Source organism: Alligator mississippiensis, chromosome 1 (assembly GCF_030867095.1).
Source record: "Alligator mississippiensis isolate rAllMis1 chromosome 1, rAllMis1, whole genome shotgun sequence".
NCBI classification, from domain to species: Eukaryota; Metazoa; Chordata; order Crocodylia; family Alligatoridae; genus Alligator; species Alligator mississippiensis.
Window position 1 is genome coordinate 229,670,991 of NC_081824.1, and position 27,878 is coordinate 229,698,868.

General features: G+C 44.1%; 1 protein-coding gene across 2 annotated transcripts in view; it reads right to left on the reverse strand.

Annotated features, from left to right (window-relative positions):
- Positions 1–27,878, reverse strand: part of CFAP61 (cilia and flagella associated protein 61) — a 241,240-nt gene that overhangs the window by 195,637 nt on the left and 17,725 nt on the right. For both annotated transcript variants that reach the window (XM_019491015.1, XM_019491016.1), the window contains one exon: positions 14,076–14,208. In XM_019491015.1, the coding sequence (XP_019346560.1) occupies positions 14,076–14,208 (133 nt within the window). The remainder of the gene's footprint in view (positions 1–14,075; positions 14,209–27,878) is intronic.

The window sequence follows — 27,878 nt, forward strand, 5'->3', positions numbered from 1 at the left end:
GAGAAATCTAATGGGTGTGAAGGCCTAGACTTGGGCATCAGTCACAAAACAAAGACGAAGAGGTGGTGATGGTGGTGCTGCTCACCTCCCTCCCTCTGAATGGTTAGGGCACACCCGCAACATATAGGACATCCAAGCTCTCTGCTTGATTCCTAGCAGGGATTTGGACCAAGGTGTGTCATCTTTTCCAGGTGAGCATGTTGATCAGAGCACTATCTGCTTATCTGGGATGGGCTGCTTTCAGGCTCTCCTGCTTAAGCTGCTCCATTTTGTATCAAATACCCTCTAAAATAACTGTAAGTTGGTGGTTTGGGTAGTCACCAAGGAGGTGGAACTCTGGGGATCCATTATCTGCTCCAATGAATATTTAAGTATTCCACATCAACAGGAAGAACACCAACAGAAGGCAATGAAGGGGCATGACGTACAATGCCATACAGCATGGTGGTGTCACAACCCAAAGTTGTGATTTTGTGTTTTGTGTGTGCTTCGGCACTATTAAATTATTTTCCCGCTAAATTGCAGCTTCTTTGCATGGTGGAGTTTTCTGCTGCAGAAGAGAACCCCGGAGCAACGGAGAATTTCCCGCCAATTTGTAGCTTTCTTTGCATGGTGCATTTCTTTTTGCATCTAAGAAATGCTCGGTGCAAAGAGTTCCCGCCATTTGTATTGAAATTCGAGCCACATTATTGGTTCACATTAAATTATGTATACGTGGCGGCTAGTGATTGGCTTGCTAGCCGTATAAAGAGCTTGAGTGGTTTCCGCCCAAGTTGGAGGACTCCACGAACACCAGGAGGAGGAGACTTCACGCTGTGTGAAGATCTCTAAGCGCTGCGGATCCTTACGGACCCAACGCATTTCTTAAAAGGCAACAGGGGCCTGACCAGCCTCTGGCCTCTCCCCGTCGCCAATAGATTCCTAGACATATCCCTTCCTGCGCGCAAAAGAGATGGACCCACGGAGCTTCAACAACTCCGCGGGAGAGAGCAAACTTGTCGTAATCCTCAAACGAGGATTTAAGCGGAGCTGTGCCTGGAAAACTGTCCAGCCTACACCACGACCATCTTTGGTGTAAGTAAACAATCTTTAAATCAACCACTACGCGTCCGTGACTAATTCTAGCTCGCCCCCTGTCTTCTCCAACCCCGCATGCCCGGGCTGCTGGCCACAGCCCGCATGCGCAAAACGGGCCTGGATCGCTTCCGGCCCGCACATGGCGACGAGGATGGGATCAGGATAAGACACATTAGAGCTAGAATTGGTTAAGAACTGCCCTTGGTGCGATAACCAACGCCAAGTGAAAAGCTTTGAAGAACTGGACGCGCATATTGCTTACCACCAGGCAGGCGGAACGGGTGAGAGATTTGTCAGTGGACGCCTGTCGCTGAAGGGAGAAGAGGGAGTCTCCGAAGATGGAGCCCTGAGAGAGAGAGAAGTGCATTTGCTCCCTGTGGCGTTCGGGTGTATAATGAGCAACGAGCGGGTCCTGTTCAGGCCCCTCGATACTGTGTCCCTCGCCAGAATCAACCCGGCGGGCACAGCGAACACGACCCTCACCCGGGAGTGTGCCCGATGCCTACGATATGCTTGGGAGAGTGGAGAACCGGTGCCGATTGGCCGGTTCCCTCCCCTCGTGGCGTCTAGATTAAGGGGTCGCAAGCTTCCATCCGAGCTCCGCGAAGATCTGGAGATGGAGGAACGCGCCGCAGATGAGAGGGTGGCCCCGCGGTACGACAAGGGGGGAGAATTAAGTGCAACTTTCCCTAAGTGTATTTGCTCCCCGCGGCATTTGGGTACGATAACGGATTTAATGAACAAGAATTTAAGTTTAAAGGCCCAGCTGCGTATGGCTGTTCAGGCGTCAAAGAAGCGGCTGAGAGAAGGGAGCCTGAAACGCCAGCCCAAGATGGCACCGAGCAAGAGGGAGACTGCGTGGAAGAACCGGAAAAGAAGGGTGGAGCTTCGGAGGAACCCGCGAGAGTTCGGTCAGCGACTCCACCCATCGATGCAGCGTCGTCTCCGGCAACCCCGCCTAGCGATGCAGCGACGCTTCTACCGACCATGCCTTCCTGCCGACGAAAGGGAGAATCGAGCAGAGGAGTGCATCCGCCCCTCCTGCCTGAAGCAGCAACAGCAGCAGTAACTCCCGCGGCAGCAGTTCAGCCTATAACAACATCAACTCCCGAAAGAGCAGCTTGCCCTACAACGACGACTAATCGAATTGCTACTGCCTACTATGCTCGCACCAGAACTGAGTTACAAGATTTATGTAGAGCATCAAGAATCCAGCCTGAAGAGACTCTAGTTGTATGGTTGGGACGTTTGGTCATGGAACTTGGATCCGACCTGCTGAACCAGGAAGAAGCAAGCTTCCTAGTTAGACAAGCTTCGTGGAGTATGTCACTGACATTGACATGATAGCGGTCAACGTTCATGTCTCGGACGGCCAAAGCCGACTCGAGGTGTTTCAATAATTACTCGTTTGTCGGGGTGGGCTGGTGAATAGAGAGGCCGAGAAAGCTTTATGGTTGTAAAACTTTACTTATGTCACTTGCTGTTGCGACGAAAACGGTCCGGTCGTCTGAACAACTACGTTAGTTGTTCCAGCTGGCAGGGCTCAAGCCAGCACGTCCGTCTACAAATCGGGCCGGCAGGGAAAAGGATACGTCTGGGATTGCGCTCGGCGACGGGGAGACGAATCGATAGGTGATCAGTCTATCGATCAGCTCAGCCACGAGTCAGATCTCTTCAGAGGCACTCTGCAGCGTGCTCAAAGTTCTCCGACTTGGGCGGAAGTCGCACTAATTTTTAAACGGCCAGCAAGCCAATTACTAGCCGCCACGTGTGCATAGTTTAGAACTGGCCAATAGCGGGACACAAATTTACATTCGAATGGCGGGAACTCTCTTGCACCGGGGGTTTCCTGCAGCAACAGAAAATCTTTTACTTTGCAAGAGGCTCTCATGTGGCGGGAAAATTCCACCGTGCCAAGGCACCAAAATCACTGGGTTGTGACATGCCCCCTTGCCAATGGCACAACTGGAATTTTAGACACATGAGCTTATCATCCGGCATCTTTGTTTCGGGACTCACTGACCTGGCAAAGCTTTAACAACCAGTAATATTTATATATATATACATAAACAAACAACTTGATAGACCAGTCTTTTCAACAAGTTACAAAATACAATAACTTTAAACATATAACAACAACTGTTGATCATCGTCTGATTGGAGAACATCTGCTTGGGACTCTCTTCGTCTGGTAGTTAGTCCGTCCTCTCCTACTAACAGACAATGTCAATAAAATACTTAACAAAATGAGAGTAAATAGTGTTATAGCAAGTCCTGAGCTAATGAACGTTCGCCGTCTCAGTGTCTCCTTATAATCATCACTCTATTAACTAGAACAAACTGCAGTCTGGAGCTCAATGAATCTCACACTCAGGCGGTTGTGAATTATTACTTTTCTGGGGTTAGTCCTGTGAAGAGAGAAAACAACAACACAAGACAAAAGACTCATAATTGGATTTACTGTAAGGATACTGGGTGAACGTTGGAACGGCGTGTCATCCAATTGTGATGAACAATAATAGGAGGACGATCAGGCTTTTCTTCTAATTGGACAGAATAGGTATTTGGATACTGTCCCGACCACTGAACGGTGCCTTTATGAACTTGTGGATGAGGCTGATGGGGGTGCGGTATTGAAATCCACACTAACTCGTCTGGTTGGAACTTGGGCTCCCAAGGTGGAGGTTTCTGGACATTAGCTTCGTCCCATAACGGTTTAGCAGTGTTTAGTGAAATAAGGACATCGTGATTAAACTTAGTCCAGTTTTTAAACGTCCCTCCTCCTCTAAGGCGAAGTTGCTCTTTGTACAGACCTATGTGTCTTTCCACAACACCGCTGGACTGCGGGTGGTACAGCAAATGAAGATGCCAGGCTACATTATGAAGATGAGCGAATTTATCCAGAGCGTTTGAATTAAACGGGGGTCCTCCATCCGACTGAATCTCATGAGGAGGTTGCCAGGTAGCAAATACAGCAGTCAAAGCAGAAATGATGGCAGTAGCATTGCTTTTTCGTAGGGGGATAACCTGTAACTGTCTTGTTCCCAAGTCAACAACAACTAGTCCTTTATTTGGCGGCTTAGACCCTGGGAGGGGTCCCAGTAAATCTACCTGCCAAGCTTTTCCTGCTTGAAACTGTGAAGAATCGAAAGCTCCAAGTTGGTGCTTGGTTTTATGGCACTTTTCTTTAGCACATATCTCACAGGCCTGAGCTACCTTTTCCCAATCACACCGAGCTCCGTATGAGGCCGGCTCCATAAGGGTTCGGCACCAACGTTGATGGCAAGCTTGTGGTCCCGGGTGACCCCAATTCTCATGAAGCCACGCGAGGAACGGATTTACTTCAGGATTGGTGGTAGATGTGACAGGCAATGCTATGTCAGTTCGGAGTGGACCTTCCAAGAGCTTATCAATTACCTCGTGCACTGGATCGGTATCTGGACGATGGGACTTAGTGTGCCTAATCAACGGAAGGCGCACAAATTTAGTTAACGTTTCCCAAATATCTTGCCAATCATTCAAATGTTCAGAAGGAAAAGCTGTGCCCGTAAGAATTTTATAAATGTATTGCGAATCAATTGCAATGATCGGGACTGGGAGTGTATCGTTATGATGTGTCAGACAATGTTCCAGTACCTTAAGGAATCCTAATAATTCACATCTTTGGGCCGAATTATCATCTGTGTCGGCTTGGAAGATTTCCTTATCGTTACAAGCTTTGCAATAATACCCATAGCTTCCGCCATGTCGGGAGGTTCCATCTGAGGCCATCCATGCCGGGGCAGAAGTTCCATACAATGTAGGGACCTTCTCCTCATCTTCTGGGCTCAGATCAGGTACCATGTCTTCCAACCTCCAACAATGCCAGTTGTAACGATGGGTAAGCACTAGCGTATTCCAGGTCTTAGATTCTCCCTGAAAATGTGGGTCGACTCTGTCTGCATCCAGCAAGGGTAACAATGTGGCACCGGGAGCGCGTAACGTCCCATGCCCCCTTGCTAAAGGCTCCACCAATTGTTTGGCTAGGAGGATTTTTCCTATAGCTCCATATCAATGTTGTGCCGCTTGAAGTGTTTTATGGGCTGTATATACTAGCTCATCATGAGAATTATGTGCAACAGCCCACACATGGTTGGTGGTGAACCCGAGGGTCACGGTTAGTGACTCTCCCAGATCGATGGCATGGAGTTGTGTATTTTTAACCATAGCTAGCAGGCGAAGCAGGTTCTGCTGATCTCCTTTTGTCCAGGGCGTAGACTTTCGGGATTTCTTACGGATCTGTCGCTGCAATTTGGTGAGGAGTGCCAAATCACTAGGTTCAATATAATGTCGATACCAATTCAAATGACCCAACAGCTGTTGAAAGTGTCTCTTGGTCGTAGGGAAGAATGTTTTCAGTGGATCGATGTTAGGACCCTCATGAGAAATTCCGTGGCGGATGGAACCAATGCATCCAGTACCAAGGAACGTAATGTCATCTACAGGTTGTAAACACGACTTTTCCTCGTTGATTGTCCATCCCTCACTCTGAAGGTGAGTGACTAGTTGACTGACTATACTAGTAACTACGGAACTATCACGACCCATGATGGCGATATCATCAACGTAACTCCAAATCTTTAGTTCCTTCTCTTGGGGAAGAGAATATGAAGCTCGAAAACTCTTTAGGGTGTTATTCATGGCACCAGAGGCTAGTGATGGAGCGTTATGATATCCTTGTGGACAGACCGTCCACCTGTACATGATGCCATCAATATACATGTTTAGTATTCCTTCTGGGTCATTTATCGGGATGGAAAAGAACATATTTTTAAGATCCAATGTGACTCCGATCCACGTACTTTGTTGGAACTGTGCCATCTCGAACATACATTGTGGCAGAGTAGATGGATTAGGTTGTTGGAGTACTTGACACCTTTTGTTGACTTCTCTATAATCCACAACCAACCGGGCTTCATTAGGTTTTCCGGGTTTCTCTACCCCCCATCCTGATGACAGGTAGGTGCTGGCTGTTACAGTCTTAATACAGCCTCGTCGCTCGAGTCGCCGCAGGAGGTCAGTAAGGGACTGTTTTAGCGAACCCTTAGTCGGGATTGGTTGATATCGCCAGGTGGAGTTGTTACGAAGCGTTGGTCGATGCCAATCCTGTTCTGGGATAATGACGGGTAATGCCTGTAGCACTTGTTCTTTAAGGTCAAGCGCTTTTATCCCCGGGATCTCTAAAATGTTGATGCCCCCTAGGACAGCCTCTAGGGGATATCAGTAGCCTTGGACCCAAAATTTGACCTTCGTTGTGACAGCGATAGCGTTAAGCCCTTGTACCTTGATAGTTTTGGTGGTCTTTTGATGAGGTATCATTGAGGTAATCACATTGGTCTGAGCTCCAGTATCGAGAAGGAAGAATACTTGTTGCTGGTCATCCGGATCGGTAGGGTTACAAACAGTGAGTTCGGCGTATGGTCGAGAATCCGTAGGGACAGGTTTGAACTGGAGAAGGCCGCCGGCAGAGCCGACAGCCATCACTCGTTTTTTGATGAGTCCTCGAATTTGAATCCCAATGCTTCTGCCAGACGAGACTGGCCCCTTTCTCCCAAAATTCGTAGCTGCACCTTTGTAAGTCCGGTGCGGGAGAGAAGAAAACCAAACATGGTTCTTTCCTTCAGGGTTCTCTCCTACAGGGTTCCTGGAGGTGACCACCCTTGCTCTCGTCGGGGAATAAATTCTTGCCGCCTGGGTCTCAGTGTTCCGGCTGGGTATATCGAAGATCGGTCCCTTATAGCATCAGAAGCTTCTTCCCTTGTTGTATAAGTGCTTGTAGACGTGGGAGATGGCCTAAGAGATTTCCCACCGGTTGACCTGGCATTGGGTTCAAGAAGAGTCGGAGTGTAACGGCATTTGCTTCTCCGTATACCTCCACGCAGGCCTCTATAGCTTCCAAGGGCGTTGGGATTGCCCCGGGTCTGATAGGTGGCGATGAGCCCATCTCTCTTTTCGTTGCACGGCAGTTAGTCCCATGGGATTTGTCCTCGGGCTCCATGAGAGATATGACACCCCAACTATAGCTAGGAGGAGTTGCTCCGCAGTAGCCTTTTGTGGACGACCTTCGTGCCAGGTGTGAAATTTGTGGTTTACCTGTCCCACTACGAGCGCTGGGAGCGGGATGGGCCAGTGGGCACTGTCCACGACCACATTCAAATAGGTAGCATGCCCACCACTCCATGCCGCCTGTTGGGTCAAGGCACTCGCTTCTTCTTTGTCCAAGGTGTCAGATCCGAATTCCACTATTAACCGCCCTAACCACATTGCCAAGGTTTCTCCTGATCTTATCTTAGATTCCTTGCAAAGCTCTTGAATTTCTGGTCTGGTGCGTGTGCGTGAGATGACAGTGGTATGCGTGGCACCATCTTCATCTGCAACATGCTTCGTCACAGCTATCGGGTGAGCTGCGGTAGAGAAAGAGTTATATTCTTCATCTGGGAGCGTTGGGTATATCTCTCCTCCCATTGCCCCCTCCCCTTGGCAAGGAGGCGGGGCCGCTGGGAACGACGTCATCTCAGGGGGCGGAGGCGCTAGGCGGATCCCCGCCGGGTCTTCTGAAGCTCCACCCCTCTTTTCCGGGTTCCCCGGATGGCTAGTGCTTCTTTCGGCGCCATTTTCTGCTAGTGGTATCATGCGGCCAGTGCTATTAATAAGCGCCGCTCCGGAGCCTTTTGCTGCCCGCTCCAGCGACTCCTTACCCGCCGTATGCATCTGTGCCTCTAAATTTGCGTATTCCCTTAGTAGACCCACTACTGTACAGAACAGCACATTTATCATTTTTCCCTTCTTCCATTTGGTCGGACCCCATCTCGGCACATGACGACCCTTAGTTTCCAAATCCTCCCGGAGCTGAACGAGGAGCTCATGGCCCCGCGACTCCGGCACCAAATCCGGACAGTTAAACCAGTCCGTGGGGGTGGATTCCCCTCCTTCCCTTAAGTATCGAATGCATTGAGCGAACTCTTGAGCGGGGGTCAGCTTCTCTGCCTTCTGCGCTTTTACCCCGGCTAAGGATATGGTCGAGGTTTCCTCCGGGGGTCGATAATAGACCCGGTCGCTCCCCATTATACATCCGAACTCCCCAAGGGATAGCTTAGTTCTCCATTCCTTCACTACGGCTTCTTTTCTCTTTACGGAGAAGTAACCATCAATGTTTCTTTCATCCCCTTCTACTGCCTGGTGGTAAGCGATATGCGCCCATAGATCGTTGGCATTCTCTACGTGGCAGGTCCCGGTGCGCCAGGGGCAGCACCTGATTAGGTTTTTCTCCATCACCATGCCCTTTAATCCCATCCTCGTTGCCATGTCTAGGATGGCCAAAGCCGACTCGAGGTGTTTCAATAATTACTCGTTTGTCGGGGCGGGCTGGTGAATAGAGAGGCCGAGAAAGCTTTATGGTTATGAAACTTTACTTATGTTGCTTGCTGTTGCGACGAAAATGGTCCAGTCGTCTGAACAACTATGTTAGTTGTTCCAGCTGGCAGGGCTCAAGCCAGCACGTCCGTCTACAAATCGGGCCGGCAGGGAAAAGGATATGCCTGGGATTGCGCTCGGCGACGGGGAGACGAATCGATAGGTGATCAGTCTATCGATCAGCTCAGCCACGAGTCAGATCTCTTCAGAGGCACTCTGCAGCGTGCTCAAAGTTCTCCGACTTGGGCGGAAGTCGCACTAATTTTTATACGGCCAGCAAGCCAATTACTAGCCGCCACATGTGCATAATTTAGAACTGGCCAATAGCGGGACACAAATTTACATTCGAATGGCGGGAACTCTCTTGCACCGGGGGTTTTCTGCAGCAACAGAAAACCTTTTAGTTTGCAAGAGGCTCTCATGTGGCGGGAAAATTCCACCGTGCCGAGGCACCAAAATCACTGGGTTGTGACAGTTCACTGGCCTATTCCACTGCCAGCGCTTGTTGCAGGACTGATTAGTCAAAAAGCCCACGTATGGCATGAAGGACGGACAGAACATACCGGCGCAGAGCATCTCATGTTAGCAATCATCGGAGTCTTGTACTGTGCCTGGAACCCCAGAGCATGTGCACTGGGACTGACATCACTCCAGCGAATAAGACCATGGCCTCACCGTCATCTACGAGATCCTGGAACCGTTCCAGTAACCGTTCACAGCTTAGACAGTTGCCTCGAGATTTATGGGCGAAAAAACATCGTCGTCCTCCGGATTCTGCCCAACCCAATGGTGAACCAACCTGTAAGCAATCTCCTTTGTCAGTTGTCATGACTACGTATCCTGATGGAGCCAAGATTATCTTTTGATCGGGACCGTCGACACCCAACCGAACTTCAAGGCACCAAATATCGTGAATCCGATCTTCCATCACTGCCACCGAGAACCCCAGACGAGCGATACATGTTTGGATTTCTCCTACAGCGTTCTGGACTCAATAAGCGGCAGCTTCAGATTTTAGGGGATGCAGGCCAATGGCAATTGGCCTATGAGTTAGGTTTCCGTTATTTAGAGGAACCAGATGATGGCTCCTCAACTATTTCATCCAATTGAGAATATAAAGAGAAGATGGTTTAGAGAACTAGTAAAGTTCCATGAAAATTTTGTAAATTTGTTGAAGATGCGTTAATCTATTTTTTTTGAGAGTTTTGTTTACAGATCTGGAATTCAGAGTGTGTGGTGAAGAGAAGCCCCGAGAGGGATAACATCATCGGAAGAAGTGAGGGCCTGACGTACGGCTTCACCATGACGCCCACTGAAGCCCTGATCGTGTAGTTTTATTATGAATCTGATTATGTGTTTGTGTTGATTATTATTTGTTGATTATTATATAACCCAATCCCAGGACAGGAAATTTTATGTTTGTTTATTTGTTTGTTTGCTTATCTGTTCGTTTGACGACTCACGACAAAGCTCTAGATCACTAGAATGATAAGTGTATAGCATAATTTAGCTATGCCTTCAGCAAGGGGGGATGTCACAACCCAAAGTTGTGATTTTGTGTTTTGTGTGTGCTTCGGCACTGCTAAATTATTTTCCCGCTAAATTGCAGCTTCTTTGCACGGTGGAGTTTTCTGCTGCAGAAGAGAACCCCGGTGCAACGGAGAATTTCCCGCCAATTTGTAGCTTTCTTTGCATGGTGCATTTCTTTTTGCATCTAAGAAATGCTCGGTGCAAAGAGTTCCCGCCATTTGTACTGAAATTCGAGCCACATTATTGGTTCACATTAAATTATGTATACGGGGTGGCTAGTGATTGGCTTGCTAGCCATATAAAGAGCTTGAGTGGTTTCCGCCCAAGTTGGAGGACTCCACGAACACCAGGAGGAGGAGACTTCACGCTGTGTGAAGATCTCTAAGCGCTGCAGATCCTTACGGACCCAACGCATTTCTTAAAAGGCAACAGGGGCCTGACCAGCCTCTGGCCTCTCCCCGTCGCTGATAGATTCCTAGACGTATCCCTTCCTGCGCGCAAAAGAGATGGACCCACGGAGCTTCAACAACTCCATGGGAGAGCGCGAACTTGTCGTAATCCTCAAACGAGGATTTAAGCGGAGCTGTGCCTGGAAAACTGTCCAGCCTACACCACGACCATCTTTGGTGTAAGTAAACAATCTTTAAATCAACCACTACGCGTCCGTGACTAATTCTAGCTTGCCCCTGGTCTTCTCCGACCCCGCATGCCCGGGCTGCTGGCCACAGCTCGCGTGTGCAAAATGAGCCCGGATCGCTCCCGGCCCGCACAGGTGGCTTGGGCATTCTCATAGGAGGCAGGAAACAATGGTTCAGATCCCTTCAGGCAAAGGGAAACTGAACCCAGGTCTACTGCATCCTAAATGAATGCTCTAACTACCAGGCAACTGGGTAAAAGCCTTCATTCATTGCCTCCCCATTCTTGTTGACTTTGTGAATATTGCCGAACCATTTTTTCAGACAAAATTATTCAAGAAATTCAAGTCATCTTTAGGAATAGTTTTAAGTTGGACAAAACTGCTTTTCTTCTGTGATTAAACCATACTTGAAAAAAAAATCCTTCAGCCCAACTTAAAAGCTAAAAAATCATAAGACGTCATTACTTTTGAGCACAAGAAAAGGCTATCCAATCCATTATACTTGATCCAGCTAATCTTAAACCCCATCTTTCTAAAGTGACTGTGTACTAGGCAAAGCAAGATTTTGAAAGATTTATATGAGAATTTCTATACTGAATCAGAACTTACGTATAATTAGCTTCATATCCAGTTTCTAACAGGGTCAGTACCAGATATTTCAGAAGAAGATGCAAGAGTATATAAGAATTTTGACTTTAAAAGGCATATGGAGGAATAATATGATGTCACACATAACTGCTCTCAGTTTTCTTGCACAATTGCTTTGTAGGCTTTTTATATTTCCTGTTGCAAATTATGAACAAATATTAAGATACAAAATGACAAAATAGTCATTAAAAACTAAAGAAAAACCATGGTAACAGTAGATTTTTTTTAAACACGGGAAAAATTTTCCATTTTTCAGCATAATGAATTCTTGCTTATTGAAAAAAGAGCTTAAGTAAAATCTGAATCTAAACTCAATCATTGATGAAACATTATTGTACAAACTGCTTTGAACTTTCAAAGTGAAAAGCATACTTCATTTCCATTTGAAATTTTTTTAACTCAGGAAGAAAGGACATAGCAGTAATGAGCACTAAATATTTTCAAGGTATGGACATAAAGAAAACAAACACCCTAACAGATGAACACCAAATACGAGGAGACAAGGATATTGCATTGGTGAAATGGCAGTGACAGTGGATTAATGGTATGGAACTGGAACTTAATTTTATAACCTGCAAGTAAGCAAGAAACAGGCACTGAATATAAAAATCAACATTGATTTTGCACTAAAAAACCTTGGTAGTACCTTAATTGCAAGCTTTACGTGCAACTTATTGATAAAACACAAATATCCAAAAATAAGTATTTTTTCCTTAATGCTTATCAAATCCTACTATAAAAAGCTGGATTTATACAGCTGTTTTCGTGGGCCATCAACACATCTATATATATAAGTTTAATTTTCCCCTGAACAACAAGTGATTGTTTATTTGTCTTGTTTGCGTAAGTGAACAAAAGCTGGGTCACTGCAGTTGTCTGGCTGCTATGTAATTTTAGGCCCAAGGCTCAGAAGAGGCTGATTAACCAATCCATCTACCATATGTGCAAAAAGAGGCTGCCAGCTTCATTCTCTGCAGGGAAAATTGGCATCTATCTTGGTTCACATGAAGGTGTCTTTCCAATCTGCAGCAGCATTGGCGAGTCTATACTATGGAGGCTTAAAACACCTTTTGCTAGTTTCATATTGAGCTATAAATGCATGATAAAATGTATTATTTATACTATAGCTGTTTGTAATGTGCTATTACACTGATGGTTTATTGTTTGCCATTTGGTTTCAAACTGGGGTGATTACATTTTAAGGATCTTTTAAAATGCTTTGCTGTAAGAAGCAGGTTTTTGGAATTAAAGTAGATTATCAGCACACAATACTTTACAGAATCACAAAAGCCAGCAATTAAATCATATAAAATATTAATGTTGTTTTAAATTCTTTTGCCTGCTGGCCACTATCATTTCCCTCTTCTTTGCTCAGAGGCTAACTCCTATATTTTTTAATTCCCCCCACCCCCAAATTTCCTGCACAGGACAGGGATGGAAAAGATTTACTATATTCAATCATATTGTCCATTTTCAGCCTCTCTGATTCCGCTTTTTGAAGATATTTTTGACTATGCAAGTATCCTTGGTTACTAGTCTTCACAAAGCAGTATAATTTGGATAGTAATGTAATTTGATTATTTATCATGCAAAATGTCCAGAATGGCAACATGAATGATTTAAGGCTGCCTCTTTCAATTATTTTTAGGAAATTGACTGAACTGTCTAAGCCACAGCTTCATTTACATAACCAAGAAAAACAAAACACATAAACAAATAATTCAGGGACAGAGTGTGGCATATAGCCAGAGCCCTCTACTGGAGGCAAGGCATTAGAAACAGATGAGCAGTCCCAAGGGAGTTATCTCCAGGCAGTGCCTGCCAGAGCATTCCAGCTGTGCTGAGCTGAAAGAAAACTTTGTGGCCCTTTAAAGGTTGCGACATACTGCTTGCATGTCATGTCTGTCCAGCCTTGCTGGTCACTGTGTGGGTGACGGCTCTTTTCAATGAGTGGTTTTTGCTGGAAGATCTGTGCAAGAGCCCCTATGATCTCCAGGAAGACAGGGCCTGCAATTCTGGCTGGCTCGTTGTCTGGCCACACAGGGACAGGAATGCTGCTAAGTCCCACCAACCAAAATTGTACGGCCATGGAAAACGTAGCCACAGTTTATCTTTCTGTCATAATATATTTCTATTCTTTTCTGGAAAAAGGTTTACAATGCTCATCTGACATGAACAAGTCATTTTGTTGGAAGCTAGGGTTTGTCTGCAAAGTGTTGAGTATGTTCAGTGAAATGCTGTGAATCCTCAAAGACTAATGAGGCTCTAAGATTTTGAGGTTACAGATATCAGCGCCTTGTATTGGGACCTTAATTTGCCAGGTCTCAATTTCCTCAAATGTAAAACAGATGAGAACCCCATATGTTTTGCATGATTGCTGAGGCACAAAGGATGCTTGCAAAATATCTGGGCATCTTCTACAAGAAGGGCACTTCATAAAAAAAAAAAGTAATACCAATATTTATTACTGACTCATTTGTCCAGCTCCTACTCTTAAAGGAGATGCCTACTACAATGAAGCAATCCTTTTTCTTACAGGACTTAAAGCTCACTAGGAACATGGCTAATATTCTTGAGTGTCCGGTGAGCAGCAACGTGATGAATTCTGTATTCTAAGGTGCAGCAAGTTTTGTTTTGTTTTAATTAACTGAGACATGGCCCCAGCTGCAATACTAACACGGTATAACAAACATTATGTATGGCTATGCCAACTGGATTGTGAAGGACTGACCTCACAGACCACAGCATGATTGTCTTCATCTTGAGCTTCTATCATCTCAGCAAGGAAGTATTCTCCATAGGTTTCTCTCAGAGTGTCACTATGGCGCATGAAGATAGGCATGAGATCATCATGATCTTCCACCCTATGAAAGACAGGATGTCTTTTAGAATCAGCTATGTTTTAATGTGCTCTCATGCTTAGATACTAATACTTTTATCCACAATTTACTTTTCAGAGTGCAAGCAGAGTATGCGGGAAGGTGAAGTGACGCGCCCCGAGTCACCCAGCAAGCCAATGGATGAATTTGCGATAGGTGCCAAGTCTCCAGAATCAGGGTCAAATGATCTATCCAGTAGGCCGAGGTGGCAAACCTGTGGCATGAGTGCCCCAAGTGCCACAGCCATCCTCTCTCTGTGTGGCACACAGCAAATCAGGGAGGGAGCAGGCAGCACAATGGGAAATCATGCTGGGAGTGGAAGGCTGAGCAGCTAATCAAGCAGGGAACACAGCAGGAAGCAGAAAGCAGAGCAACAGGTCAGGAAGAGAAAGGGTATCAGAATGGCACTTGAGGAGGGTACAGAGCTCATCTGTGGTATGAATGCCAAAAAAGGTTGGCCTCCAGTGTAGTAGACTATAGTGCCTCCTCCTGTGCTATTACAGTTCAGTTACAATGCCAGGTAAACCAGACGTAAATGCAAAGAGTAACTTGGATAGTTGCTGTTTCTTACAAGAGTGAAGCAGTGTATCACATAATAGTTTAACCATTCATTACATTACTTAACACAAGAAATCTTAGGAACATAACAGAAGCTGCAAGTATAATTCTACCACATCTGTTTTTGGGAGACAGGACTCCAGTAGGTAGAATGGGCAGAAACCAAAGGGCCACAAGGAAAGCCAGTCCTTGAATAGTTGGGCCCCGTTGCTACCTCTCATTGAACTTTCTGGTCTCATTGCCTCAGTATTAACATTATGGCTGACTCAGCAGTGCTGCTTTCTACGATAGATGCCCATGACCCTCTTTGAAAGTGGTCAAGGAACCCAGACAACATCTTGATGCTGCTCAGAGCAAAAATAACTTATGCAACATTTCTGGGTGCCCTTTACACTCTATAAAGTACCTGTTCCTCGATGACCATCCGAATCCTTGATGACACAGAATTAAAATTGTACGCTGTAATTACAGAAGGGCTCTGAGATGGGAAATAAATATGTTGAATGACTTTCTTCCCCACAGTGAATTTGGGGCATTTACCATAAGCTCCCCATGATTCCATGCAGAGGGGAATATAATAGTCCCTTGAATGTTACAGAGTATGACAATTTAGCAACAAACCTGCAGCCCAAGTTTGTCACGTACTCACCAATAATCTATAACTATAGCCACAGATAAACACCACACACCCATACACACAAAAAAGGATACAGCTGAGGTTGAAAGATGTTTTTGTTAGGCTCCTACCAAAGCTAGAAAAGAGAAACCTGCCCTCCTTAGTACATTGCTAGCTATGACTGGTCATCTGAGAATGGTCAATAGTCCTTTAGTGATTAAAGAACATAGAGCACAAAAATGTACATTCAATGAGCTGCTCTAAATCAACAAAGATCTCAGTGGAGATGCACCAAAGTTTTTGCCTGGCTATTCCTACGGAGCTGTCTGCAAGAGTTATAATTTGGCCCATGGCCAGCACTGTTTTTCCTGTAGAGGAAAATGATACTTAGGGTTTTTTAAATGGTTTTTAAAAAATGTAAGTAAAGTATTATCTTCCTGTATAGGTCAAGCTGTGCTAACCCCAAGTCAAATCATAACTCTTAAGAGACAGCACCATAGGAAGAGCCAGGCAGAAGCCATTATATTTGGATAGGGCCAAGCAGGTATAATGCTATCCCATGATTTCCAGGTAGAGCCCTTGGCTAAAAAGGCTGAAAGGGCCAAAGGTACAAACTGCATCTCTCCCACCATTCTGCACAAGACTCTAAGCACTAACAGGGTCTGAGGAGACAGGTCATCTCCCACCCCAAGTTCTCTTTGTGCTGTGTAGGGTCATCAACTGTACTGGATAGCAACATGTTGCATATCTGAATTATAGAATCATAGACAATTAGAACTGGAAGAGATCTCAGAGACCATCTAGTCCAATCCCCTGCTCAAAGCAGGACCATCCCCAACTAGATCTTCCCAGCCAAAGTTTTGTCTAGCCAGGTTTTGAAATCCCCCAAGGATGGAGCTTCTACCACCTCTCTGGGTAACCTGTACCAGTGTTTTAAAAAAGAAGGTGTAAGAGTGGAGAGAAGGTTAGGTGAGGCAGGGTGACAGGACAGAAAGATGAGCACATCTCTAGAATCATAGAACGTGTCAGTCAACTCACCAACATAAATCACAGACAACATCTAACAAAGTCCATCCTCCCAGTTAGAGGTCGCAGTAGGCATCACAGCGCCTACATCAGAGAGGTCAACCTGCGGCTCAGGAGTTGGTGCCATGGTGCAGGATTTGGCTTCCTGGACCATGATCCACACTTCCTGGCAGGGGACTTCCTCGGGCGTGATGGACTTCCCCTCTCAGCGAAAGGTAAAAGTCTTTTCTCCAACAGGTTGGCTGATCTCCTACGTTGGGCTTTAAACCAGTTCAGACGGGGGACGAGGAGGAAGAAGAAGGAGAACATAAGGAACCTGCAATCCAAGGGACAGCCAGCAGTACAGCACAGGTGAGCAATAAGCAGGTAAGCAATAGGGGGCCCATTGGGCATCAGGGCCAGGGGGCAACAAAGGCGCCAGTCACAGGGCTCAAGTGCCTACACACCAATGCTAGGAGCATGGGGAACAAGCAGGATGAATTAGCACTCCTGCTTGCAGAAAACACTTACAACTTAGTGGGGCTAACTGAAACCTGGTGGGACTCTACCCATGACCTCAATGGTACACATTGAGGGCTATAGGCTGTATAGAAAGAACAGAGTGGGGAGGAGAGGGGGAGGGGTTGCACTCTATGTCAAGGAGCATTATACATCAACCCTTATCAAAATGGATTTGGAGGAGGAGAAAGTAGAAGGATTGCGGGTTAGGATACATGGAGGACAAGGGGAAAGAGATTTGCTGGTAGGGGTCTGTTACAGACCCCCACTCCAAGGGGAAGAAATAGATTTGGAACTCTTGAGGCAGCTCTCAGAGACCATAAAGGCTAGGGAGGCATTAGTCATGGGGGACCTAAACTACCCTGACATCTGCTGGAAGATGCAGACAGCAAATTCCTACCGTTCACACAGGTTCCTATCTGGTGTACAGGACCTCCACCTGATGCAGGAGGTACATGGTCCCACTAGGGGGAATGCCTTACTAAACCTGGTATTGGCGACAGGGGATGACATGGTAAGGGACCTACAGATCAGTGGTCACCTGTGGGACAGTGACCACCAAATAACAGAATTCATCCTAAGGCGTAGAGTGGGTAAGGTAACTAGTAGGGTGGAAGTGCTAGACTTTAGGAAGACTGACTTCAGCAAACTCAGGTGTTTAGTCTATGATGCACTACAGAGTAAGAGATTTAGCAAGATGGGAGCCCAGGAAGGGTGGCTGTGCCTTAAGGAAACTATACTTCGGGCACAGAGGGAGATGATCCCAATGTGGAAAGCGGGGAAAGGGGCCAAGAGGCTTCCCTGGCTGACCAGAGAAATCCAGAGAAGCCTAAGGGCAAAAAGGGGGGCATATAAGCAGTGGAAACAGGGAGGGATTACTAAAGAGGAGTATACCTCCTCAGCTCGCAGTTGTAGAGAGGCAGTTAGACGGGCCAAAGCTACCATGGAGATGAGGATGGCATCCCAAGTTAAGGATAACAAAAAATTGTTTTTCAGATATATAGAGAGTGAAAGAAAGGCTCAGGGTGGAATAGGACCACTACTGAATGGGCAAAAGCAGTTGGTGACAGACAGGGAGGGACAAGGCTGAACTCCTCAATGAGTTCTTTGCCTCAGTGTTCCTAAATGAGGGACAAGACAAGTCTCACAATGGGATTGTAGAGAGACAACAGCAGGGTGCCAGACTACCAAGCGTTGACCCTGAGATGGTGCAGAGGCACGTGGAGGAACTGGATGCGTTTAAGTCGGCAGGCCAGGATGAGCTCCTTCCAAGGGTACTGAAGGCACTGGCTGATGTCATTGCACAGCCACTGGCAAGAATATTTGAACACTCGTGACGCATGGGCCAGGTCCCGGAGGACTGGAAAAGGGCCAATGTGGTCTCTATTTTCAAGAAAGGGAGGAAGGAGGATCCAGGCAACTATAGGCCAGTCAGTCTCACCTCCATCCTTGGCAAAGTCTTTGAAAAGATTATTAAGGCTCAAAAATGAAAGCCCAGCAGGAAAAATTATGCTTAGGGGAAACCAGCATGGGTTCGTAGCAGGTATGATGCGGATGATACAAAACTGTTGGGATACAAAACTGTCGGGAGAAGTGGACACACTGGAGGGCAGAAAACAACTACAGGCAGACCTGGACAGGTCGGACAAATGGGCAGAAAACAATAGAATGCAGTTTAACAAGGAGAAATGCAAAGTGCTGCACCTAGAGAGGAAAAATGTCCAGCACACCTACTGCCTAGGAAATGGCCTGCTTGGTAGCACAGAAGCAGAAAGGGATCTTGGAGTCCTAGTGGACTCCAAGATGAATATGAGTCGTCAGTGTGATGAAGTCATCAGAAAAGCTAACTGTACTTTATCATGCATCAGCAGGTGCATGACAAATAGAACCAAGGAGGTGATACTTCCCCTCTATTGGGCACTGGTCAGACCGCAGTTGGAATACTGCGTGCAGTTTTGGGCACCACACTTCAAGAGGGATGTGGATAACCTGGAGAGGGTCCAGAGAAGGGCCACTCGTTTGGTTAAGGGCTTGCAGGCCAAGCCCTACGAGGAGAGACTGGGGCACCTGGACCTCTTCAGCCTCCGCAAGAGAAGGTTGAGAGGCGACCTTGTGGCTGACTATAAATTCATCATGGGGGCGCAGAAGGGAATTGGTGAGGCTCTACTCACCAAGGTGCCCCTGGGGGTCACAAGAAATAATGGCCATAAGCTAGCAGAGAGCAGATTTAGAGTGGACATTAGGAGGAACTTCTTCACAGTTCGAGTGGCCAAGGTCTGGAACGGGCTCCCAAGGGAGATGGTGCTCTCCCCTACCCTGGGGGTCTACAAGAGGAGGTTAGATAGGCATCTGGCTGGGGTCATTTGAACCCAGCACTCTTTCCTGCCTATGCAGGGGGTCGGACTCGATGATCTATTGAGGTCCCTTCCGACCCTAACATCTATGAATCTATGAAAGGCTGGTAAAGACTTGGCCTCAGCCCACAGATGGACCTCTGAGTCCACGCTGACTTCCCTAAAGCCAAAATGGGACTCTTCCTGAACAAACAGGATATTGGACATCCTGCAATTTGCTGGTTCAGAACCTTAGTTGCTCCTACTTTCACAGTTCCTGCTGCATTCTCCCTGTCAGCATACAATTGCCTCAAGCTCTCTCTAACTGTGCTTTTACAGCAGCAGTCAGCAGCCTTTTAAGGCTGTGGGCCAGAATGACATAGTCACGGTTCAGGTCAGAGAAGGGCAGGCACTAGGACCTAGCCACCACTCCTACTTTTCCTCAAGGGCAGAGCAACTGCTGCCCAAGACCCCCACTGCCAAATGTTGCCAAAATCCCATTTCTGGGGGCTGGATCAAATGGCCCTGTGAGCCAAATCTGGATCACAGGTTGTAAGTAGCCAACCCTTGTTTTAGAGGTTTACAGGTCATTTGGTGCATAGAGGCTCATTTTAAAAGATGAAGATACAAAGAAAGCTACAAGTATTTAAATGTTATATAATATTAAAATCCAACCTCAAGCTTTTAAAAAATCTTAGCTTTTAATCAGAAGCAACACCACAAGGAGAATGTAATGCTTTCAAGTCATAGTTGGAATGTGCAATGAGGGAATTCAATACCTACTGTTTTACTGTTTTTAAATATGCCGATCACCATAATATCTGGGCTTGTAATCAAGTGTCTCTAGCATCACCCTACCCTTCATAAGCAGGACAAATTTTACCATCCAAACAGCCTGGTTCAGCAACAAACAATCCATGACCAAAAGTGCATTTTGCACAATCTCTTAACAATGAGAAAAGTCAGGCTATGGTACATGCCCCAAGAAGGAACAAGTACAGGTACTCCTCACTTAACACTGTCCCGGTTAACGTTGTTTCATTATTACGTCACTGATCTATTAGAGAACATACTTGTTTAAAGTCACGCAATGTTCGGTTATAACTATGTTTGGCTGCTGCCTGCTAGTAAGTAACTACTATGACGGAATTGGATTCGCTTAACATTGTTTTGCTTAAAGTCGCATTTTTCAAGAATGTAACTACGATGTTAAGCGAGGAGTAGCTGTAATAAGGTTAGTGACTGCCTCTGCCTTACTGAAAACACCCTACCTCCGATTCCCATCAACAGGCTCCTGCCATATGCTAAAGGCAGCCTCAGCCATCACAAAGGTGCACAGGGTGAAAGATGGTCCCTGAAAGAGCCCAAAACTAAGTAAATAGAGCTTTAGACTTTAGAACCAGCATGACTAATTGCCCTGAAAGGAAAAGTGTATCCAGGAAGTTCACTGAGTGGGTGGGTGAAAAGCTCGTACCAATAATTCTTAACCAGGGTACTGTGGAACCCTGCAGTCCTTTGTAGGGTAGTCAAAAAAACAAATGAAAGCTAATAGCTGGCATTTTCTGAGGGTGAACTGAACCTAAAAAGGTCAAGAACCATTGGCTTACATCATCCTTCTGAACAAAAGTCAACTATCAAATTGCGCACCTTCTAAAGTTTCCAGGTTATCTTTAAAAATATCAGGGGACTGCATACTAAAGAATATAGCACTGCAGCTATAAAGAACAACTTCTTAACTAATCATAGATTTAATCAGCAACAAAAAATTAAAAGTAGAATGACCCACAACCAGTGTTGCCAAGTGTACAATAATTATCATATGTGTACGATAATTTTAACCCTTCTACAATATATTATCAATAACAGTAAAAGTGTTCAAAACGTACAATAATTTGAGGTAGCTAATTGATGCAACATGCAAACCCCAAGTCACACTCAGGGAGTCTTAACCAACTTTCAGGTTTCCTGTCAGCACTTTCTTATGATTGCTTGCCTCAAAATTAAGAAATACTTCACCTTTGATGACCCAGTTCTCACTCACCCATTGGCGACTTACAGCGAGAAACAAAGTAAATAAAAAGACATATTTGCATACTTATGTGCATGTTTTCCCAGTGTACAATAGTTTTTCAGCAAATATAATTTTGAGCTCCCAATACAATCATTTCATATTTAAGACCTGTCATTGCTGCCCATAGCTGCTATCTAGGAATCCAAAGGTGCTGTAAGTCTATTGGTTTCTCATAATTAATTTTTTTTGGCAAAAAGTACATATCTGTCACCATGATGCCATCATGCACACCTCTGGAGGAACAGAGATAAAATAAGAAAGGACTGGCATAGCTACAATTACTCCTGTTTATTGGTACAGTTCCTTTTATAAAAAACAAAACCAGGACAGGTATGGCCATCATAAAGCAAAGCAAGTGGTTATTTTCTTGCAAGGTCTCTTAATGACCTCTAGTGGTCAAGTATCTAACACATTTCTTTTAACTGCCTTCAAGGGTTCATGTAGTGTTGAAACACATTTGAAAATATTCCATAACACAGTAAATGCATTTTTGGAGAATTTTTAAAAGCTTAGAGCCATATAAAATTAAAAGTCTTAAAACTCTTGATTGTTACTGGAGTATTAATTGGGGGCAACATTTTTGTAAACAACACTTTAAACCACTATAAAATATCACTATATGTTGTGCTCTTGACATTGTTCTATAATTCACGAATTTCAAATTGTTCTGATACAGTATAACAACTTCCTTTAAGAGCTTTATTGAACCTGTTTTGTTGAACAAGCTCAATATTCAAAATTGGCATATTTTTTAAAAATAGTGATTTACAAAAATAAAACAAACATAAACATAAAAAGGGTTCACTGTCTTACTAAAATATATTAACCAATCAGGGTGATGTTTTTTCACAAAGGTTATAAATTTAAGCCTTGCCTATCCTATACTTTCTGCCTGTTATGTATTTTTTAGGTTTCAGTCTAGCCAGGGAAGTGTGCTACGAACTGTATTAAACACAGAGTAAGAATATATTTAAGTCTGTTTTCTGTCTTCTTTTCCCAAAAAAGGACAGTTGTGTTTCTCTGCAATGCTAACAATTGTGAAGGTCCACTTTGCTGAAAATGCTCACAATTGTTTTATCATTTAATCTGGAAGGGTTTTGGTTTTACAGCTCATGACTGTCCCTTGGCTGAAAATCCAATAAAAGCAGGCATTAATCTAAATATGTATTAGTTTTGTCACCTTTATTGAGATTTAATTTGATGCATTAATTTTTCCCTTTTCGCTTTGCCCTAGAGCTCTAGTGAATCAAATATTAATAGAATAGTCTCTCTTCTTTTTCAGTTCCCAGCTAATAAGGGCTATCCAGCTATGAAAAATCTTAAAGATGTATGTTCTCTGAACGTCACATTATTAATTGAGGGACTTAAAAGGATTGCTAATGGCTCCTCAAGACAGACACATTCAATGTGATTAGTAACCCTATCCCAATAATCTTGTGCCTTTGAGCAATCCCACAAAATGTGCATAAAGCTCCCTATATTACTCTCTCCTTACCACCATTATCCCTCAGTTGCTGCATAATTTTTCTAAGCCTTTCTGGAATATGTTTCCATTGAAACAGTATCTTAAAATAGTTTTTCTTGAAATGGTACATACTAGAAGAGATTTGTTTTCATAACCATTCCTCAATGACGATTTTTCCATTAACACCTTTTCCCCAACTTTTAAGGTAACTAGCCTTCTTTTTTATGCTTCTATTGAATATGTACATACCGTAAACAGCTCTACGATGGAACCCTTACAACTACATTTCTTATAACTAGCAATTTAAATATAGGGCCTGATTCCCATTTCACTAAGGCACCTCAACTCCATTCTTGGAGTTTAAAGGGGCCTTAAATTAATTGCAAGCTGGCCTCAAAATTCCATTCATTAATGTTATGATAAATATAGTCTGTATTTATAAATTCTGATATAATGGCAGACTGGAACACAATCTGTAAGTAGGATTTAAGTACTGCAGAGATCATTTGTACTGGCCTTATGCACAAGAATAAAATTACCTATCTCCAGATGCATCTACACGTGCACTTTACTGTGCAGTAGACTAATTTACTGTGCAGTAAAGCATCACCATCTACTAGTGCACCGCAATTAGGGCACAGTAGATTCATTTACTCTGGCACAGGACAGTTCTATCAGACACAGGTACTATCCGACGGCAGAATAAATTACTGTGCTTAAACACATGTATAGATGGTGATGCCATGATTAGTTCACTCCAGCTCAAATTGCTCCAGAGTTTATTCAGTCACATTAATTGCACAGGAAGACATGCCCTCCTTGTTACAAATGCATTCTTACTTTGCTCATTCTTTTATGATCATCTGTACGCTCAATTTGAAGGCTCCCTTCTTGCTCTTCTATGAACTGGCCAATATGACCATCCAGATCTACAGATTCAGTATCCCATCACAACCACTTCTACACCAAGCTCAACTGTGATAACCTCATCTAGGTCAGGCAAATAGGTCCTTTTGGAGGGGGAAGGGTTTTGTTAGGGATAGTTATCAGTTTAGAGTAAGTATGAGTTCCACATGCCTTGATTTCTGATAGAAGCTTTTTCAGATCACTTTTTATAAGAGAGGGGTGGCTGCCTGCAAGACATGGTCCTGCAGGATGTAAAGGCAAATGTTCCTATGCTGTAGGACTTGTATTTCATTCTGCATTATGTTTCAAAGAACTAGATTCTTTCAGATGGTTGTCAAATTTAGATGACAAGCTTGGAGGCCAAAAAGCGATGGACTCTTTAGCTACTTGCCCAGAATAGAAGTACAAGCTGCTATCAATGACCTATATTTCTTGGGCCTTGATTTTTCCAACCCTTCCTGCAATTTTTGGGACAGATAGAAACTCAATTTGACTTAATTTACAGAAGCAAAACGGATCTATGAATAAATATAATGTGCTACAAACTGCTAGGAATTCATACGTGAGCTCTAACTAAAATGAAGTTCCTCATAAGCAGAACATGGTTTTGCCTTTATTCTAAGGTAGCATGTATTGGGGGAGTTGTCTAGTGAGGTCCGCTCCTACTAAAACTTCATTACTTCATCACAGTTTGCTAGTGTATGTTTATTAGTATGCTGAAATGCCATTATTCCCTCTTAAGCATAATGTTGTGCTTAAGTCTCACTGTCTGGGTTGTGGGTCTCATTCCTGAGAACTTATGTTAAGATGGGCTGCTGCACCAGTGGAAAGCCTTTTGGCAGTCACTGGGGTTTTGCATGAGCATAATCATTTCTCAGCATGCTACATACTGCAGAACTGCCATCAAGTTTACTTCTAGAACTACCAATTTTTTTAAAGGGACCATGGCTTTTTTGTGTGTAGATCTTATTCCAGTAACATAAACAAACTCCAGTAAATACAAATTTGTGATGTATTGTACACAGCTGTAAAGTAAACACAAGTACAAATGAGGGTGATTAGGTCTAGTGGCAAGGTACAGGCAAGGGACTTCAATATGAAAGCTCACTGCTTTGTGTTCTGGGACACGACAGCTTTATTTCACGTTTTAAAGGTCAGACGAAGAATAACTTCAATAAATAGGGGTTAAGCAAAGGATCAATTTACAGCATATATTTTTCCTGTGGGTAAGGGAAAGAGGGAACAGAGATTACTCTAATCTCATATCATTGACCCAGAACATGTTGCTAGGCAGGTGGCTGGGGACTGCGTCAAAACCCTTTCATAGATAAGTCTCTAAAGAGTTTCCACTGAATGTTACTATGGCTGCTAGCGAAGTACAAAGGTAAATACAGACAAAATGGGAAGGCAAGGCATCTGTAGTAAACATAATTCAGCTTACTTGAAGAATCTATCACTAGTCTATGCTAAACTAGAAATTTAAAAGAAAAAAAAAGAGTTATATTATTTAAAAGGGGTAAGCAGTTTTTTTAATTAGTTTTCTGGTCTGGTTTTCATTAGAACCAGCCATTCCATTATTACGTAATATATATTATTTAAAAAAAACCCCCTCAGGTAAAGTGACATCTCTTCAGTGTAATAATGAAACAGCTTTCTTGACATTTCCAGGCACATAAAAAAAAATGTTATTTCCCAACAAGCAATTTTTTAGAGCTTCCAATAGGAAGAACATGCTCCCGGTTAAATAAAAGACAAACAATGTAGTCAGAAAAAATCTTTTAGGGCTCTGGAGCAAGGTAATATCCCCCCTGCATCATAGATTGATGGTGAAAAGTAAAAAAGAAGTTAAGAAAAAGATAGTGTAGATTAATTTCACATTCATGTGATTCCGTAATATCAGAATTTGCCACATATATCAATTTTGTCTTTATTACAATAAAAGTTACTTGAAGAGAAATGCTTGCTGTAGTCACCCATGAAAGAAACACTGGAACAGCACTCCCTAGGGCATGAATATATAAAATGATTATTAAAAGTTATGTTTCCTATCTGCAAGTTAAAACAATAGTGATTTTCCTCCTTAAAAATAATAATTGGCATGGAATACCTGGTATTTTTCTGCAATTAGAAACATCTGCAGGCACTTTGTAAATCATTCTTTTTGTTTACAAACAAAAACAACAAAAACAACTATGCTTACAAATAATTATAGGAAATAATACAATCTGAGACAAAGAACAAGGGTATAATCCTGTAGAGATACCCAAGACGCTGCAAGGCAGTCAAATCCAAGCCCTCAAGGCAAGTTCAAGGTCTTAGTCCTCATCTTCATAGTGCTCAACAGCCTGGGTCCAGACCATATAAAGGTCTACCTAAAACTCTGGAAAGATAACCAGAGTCTGCAACTTTGCCCCTCTGGAACAATGGAACGCTTTCAATATGGACAAAGCTCCTCTGGGCAGAGGATGGAAGAGGCCAGTCTGACAGGAGGGAAGAACTTCCCCAGGGAGTTGCAACACTACCAACCTCACCACCTTCCACTCCAAGTGCTTTTGACACCTTGCATCCAACATTAATACACAGCAACATGTATGTTCAAGAAAACACCCCGGAAGAAGAAAACAACACTTCAGACTGAATCTTCCTTCCCCAGTAGGGATGAAAGACAAAATGTAACAGATATTAGCTATGTTGTTTAATGCACTAATGCCAGGGGGCTCAACCCCTGACCTGTGAGCCAGATCCAGTGCTGTGTCATCCAGCCTGTGGGGCTTCCCATGGATCTGTGGGGAGCCCCACAGACCATGGCCCTGCATGTTAAGTTGGGCACACAGGGCAGCATGGGACCCAATCCTGGTGCACAGGGGCTAGGTTGGAGTAGCATGGAGCCCAAGAACCCAATCCCATCCAGGCAGTGGTGATGCATCTCTCAGGTAGAGGCACTGCTGGTCCCCAGGGCCTGATCCTAGCAGATGGAGGAGGCACAGGGTCACAGGATCTGTTGGGGTGGTGCAGGGCTCGAATGGCCAAGCTGGTCCATGGGCTGGATTACATGGCCTGCAAGACCAAAACTGTGAGCATCACTGCATTAGTGAAAAGGGCTCAGATACTAGGTGATAGATATTGTAAAAGAATATATATAGAAAGCAATAACATTCAAATGTGTCCAAAACTCTGCATTTCCAATGAGCCAGAGCAGTGGTTCTCAAACATTTTTTTTGCAGATCACTTGAAAATTGCTGAGGGTCTCAGCAGATCACTTAATAAATTTTTTTTTGTTCTACAAATCAAAGCACACAACTCATATTTTACTATCAGTAGTCTTACAAGTACAGATATTCTTGATTGTTCCGCAACCTTTCTACGGACCACCTGAATGGAACTTGTGGACTAGTGGTGGTCTGTGGACCACAGTTTGAGAACCTCTGAGCTAGAGGACTTAGCAGACCATCAAGCAGTTCAACACTGCACTGGTTGTCTAATTATCCTATTATTGCTTTTATTCCACTAGTGCTTGAAAGTTAAAACAAAGACTGAAGCCTAATTGCGCTGGGTATTCTTCAAGAGCTTAGTAAGAGACAGTCTCCGATCACACTGCTTACTATCCAAATAGATAAGACAGACAAACAGGAGAAAAAATAGTGCTATTATCATCCCCTTCTTTTCTTTCATTCTTGCTGCGGCATGGAGAATGTCTGCTCAGTAAAAAAGCAGGCACAGAGGGAATGGGTTTGTTAAGGGTGTGACCAGTGGGCTTGGACCCAGAGCACATATCACAAGAATGTGTAGGAAAGCAGGAGCAGGCTTAGTAAGCAGTTTGAAAGACTGCTAAATCAAAGACCTCCTTATCCAACTCTAGAATGCGTTTTCTTTAGAGCAAAGTCTGTCATTCAGGTTTTGTTCAACTGGTCAGAATTTGGTCTTATAAAAGAAAACAGCAACTAAACAGGAATGGACTCTAAAATATACAGGAGTGTGTTTAAGACAAACACATATAGTGATAAGAGAAACAGCAAAAAACGGAAAGGTTTTGTACTACTGCCATAAAAAAAATTCTAGTTAGAGCTCACCAAAATGTATATACTATCAAGCAATCTATGTTAGAAAAAATATATACCACTTTTTGTGTGAAAAAGTAAAATAAAAAAGGACGGTTATAAGTTCAATGACTTTTATCATCAA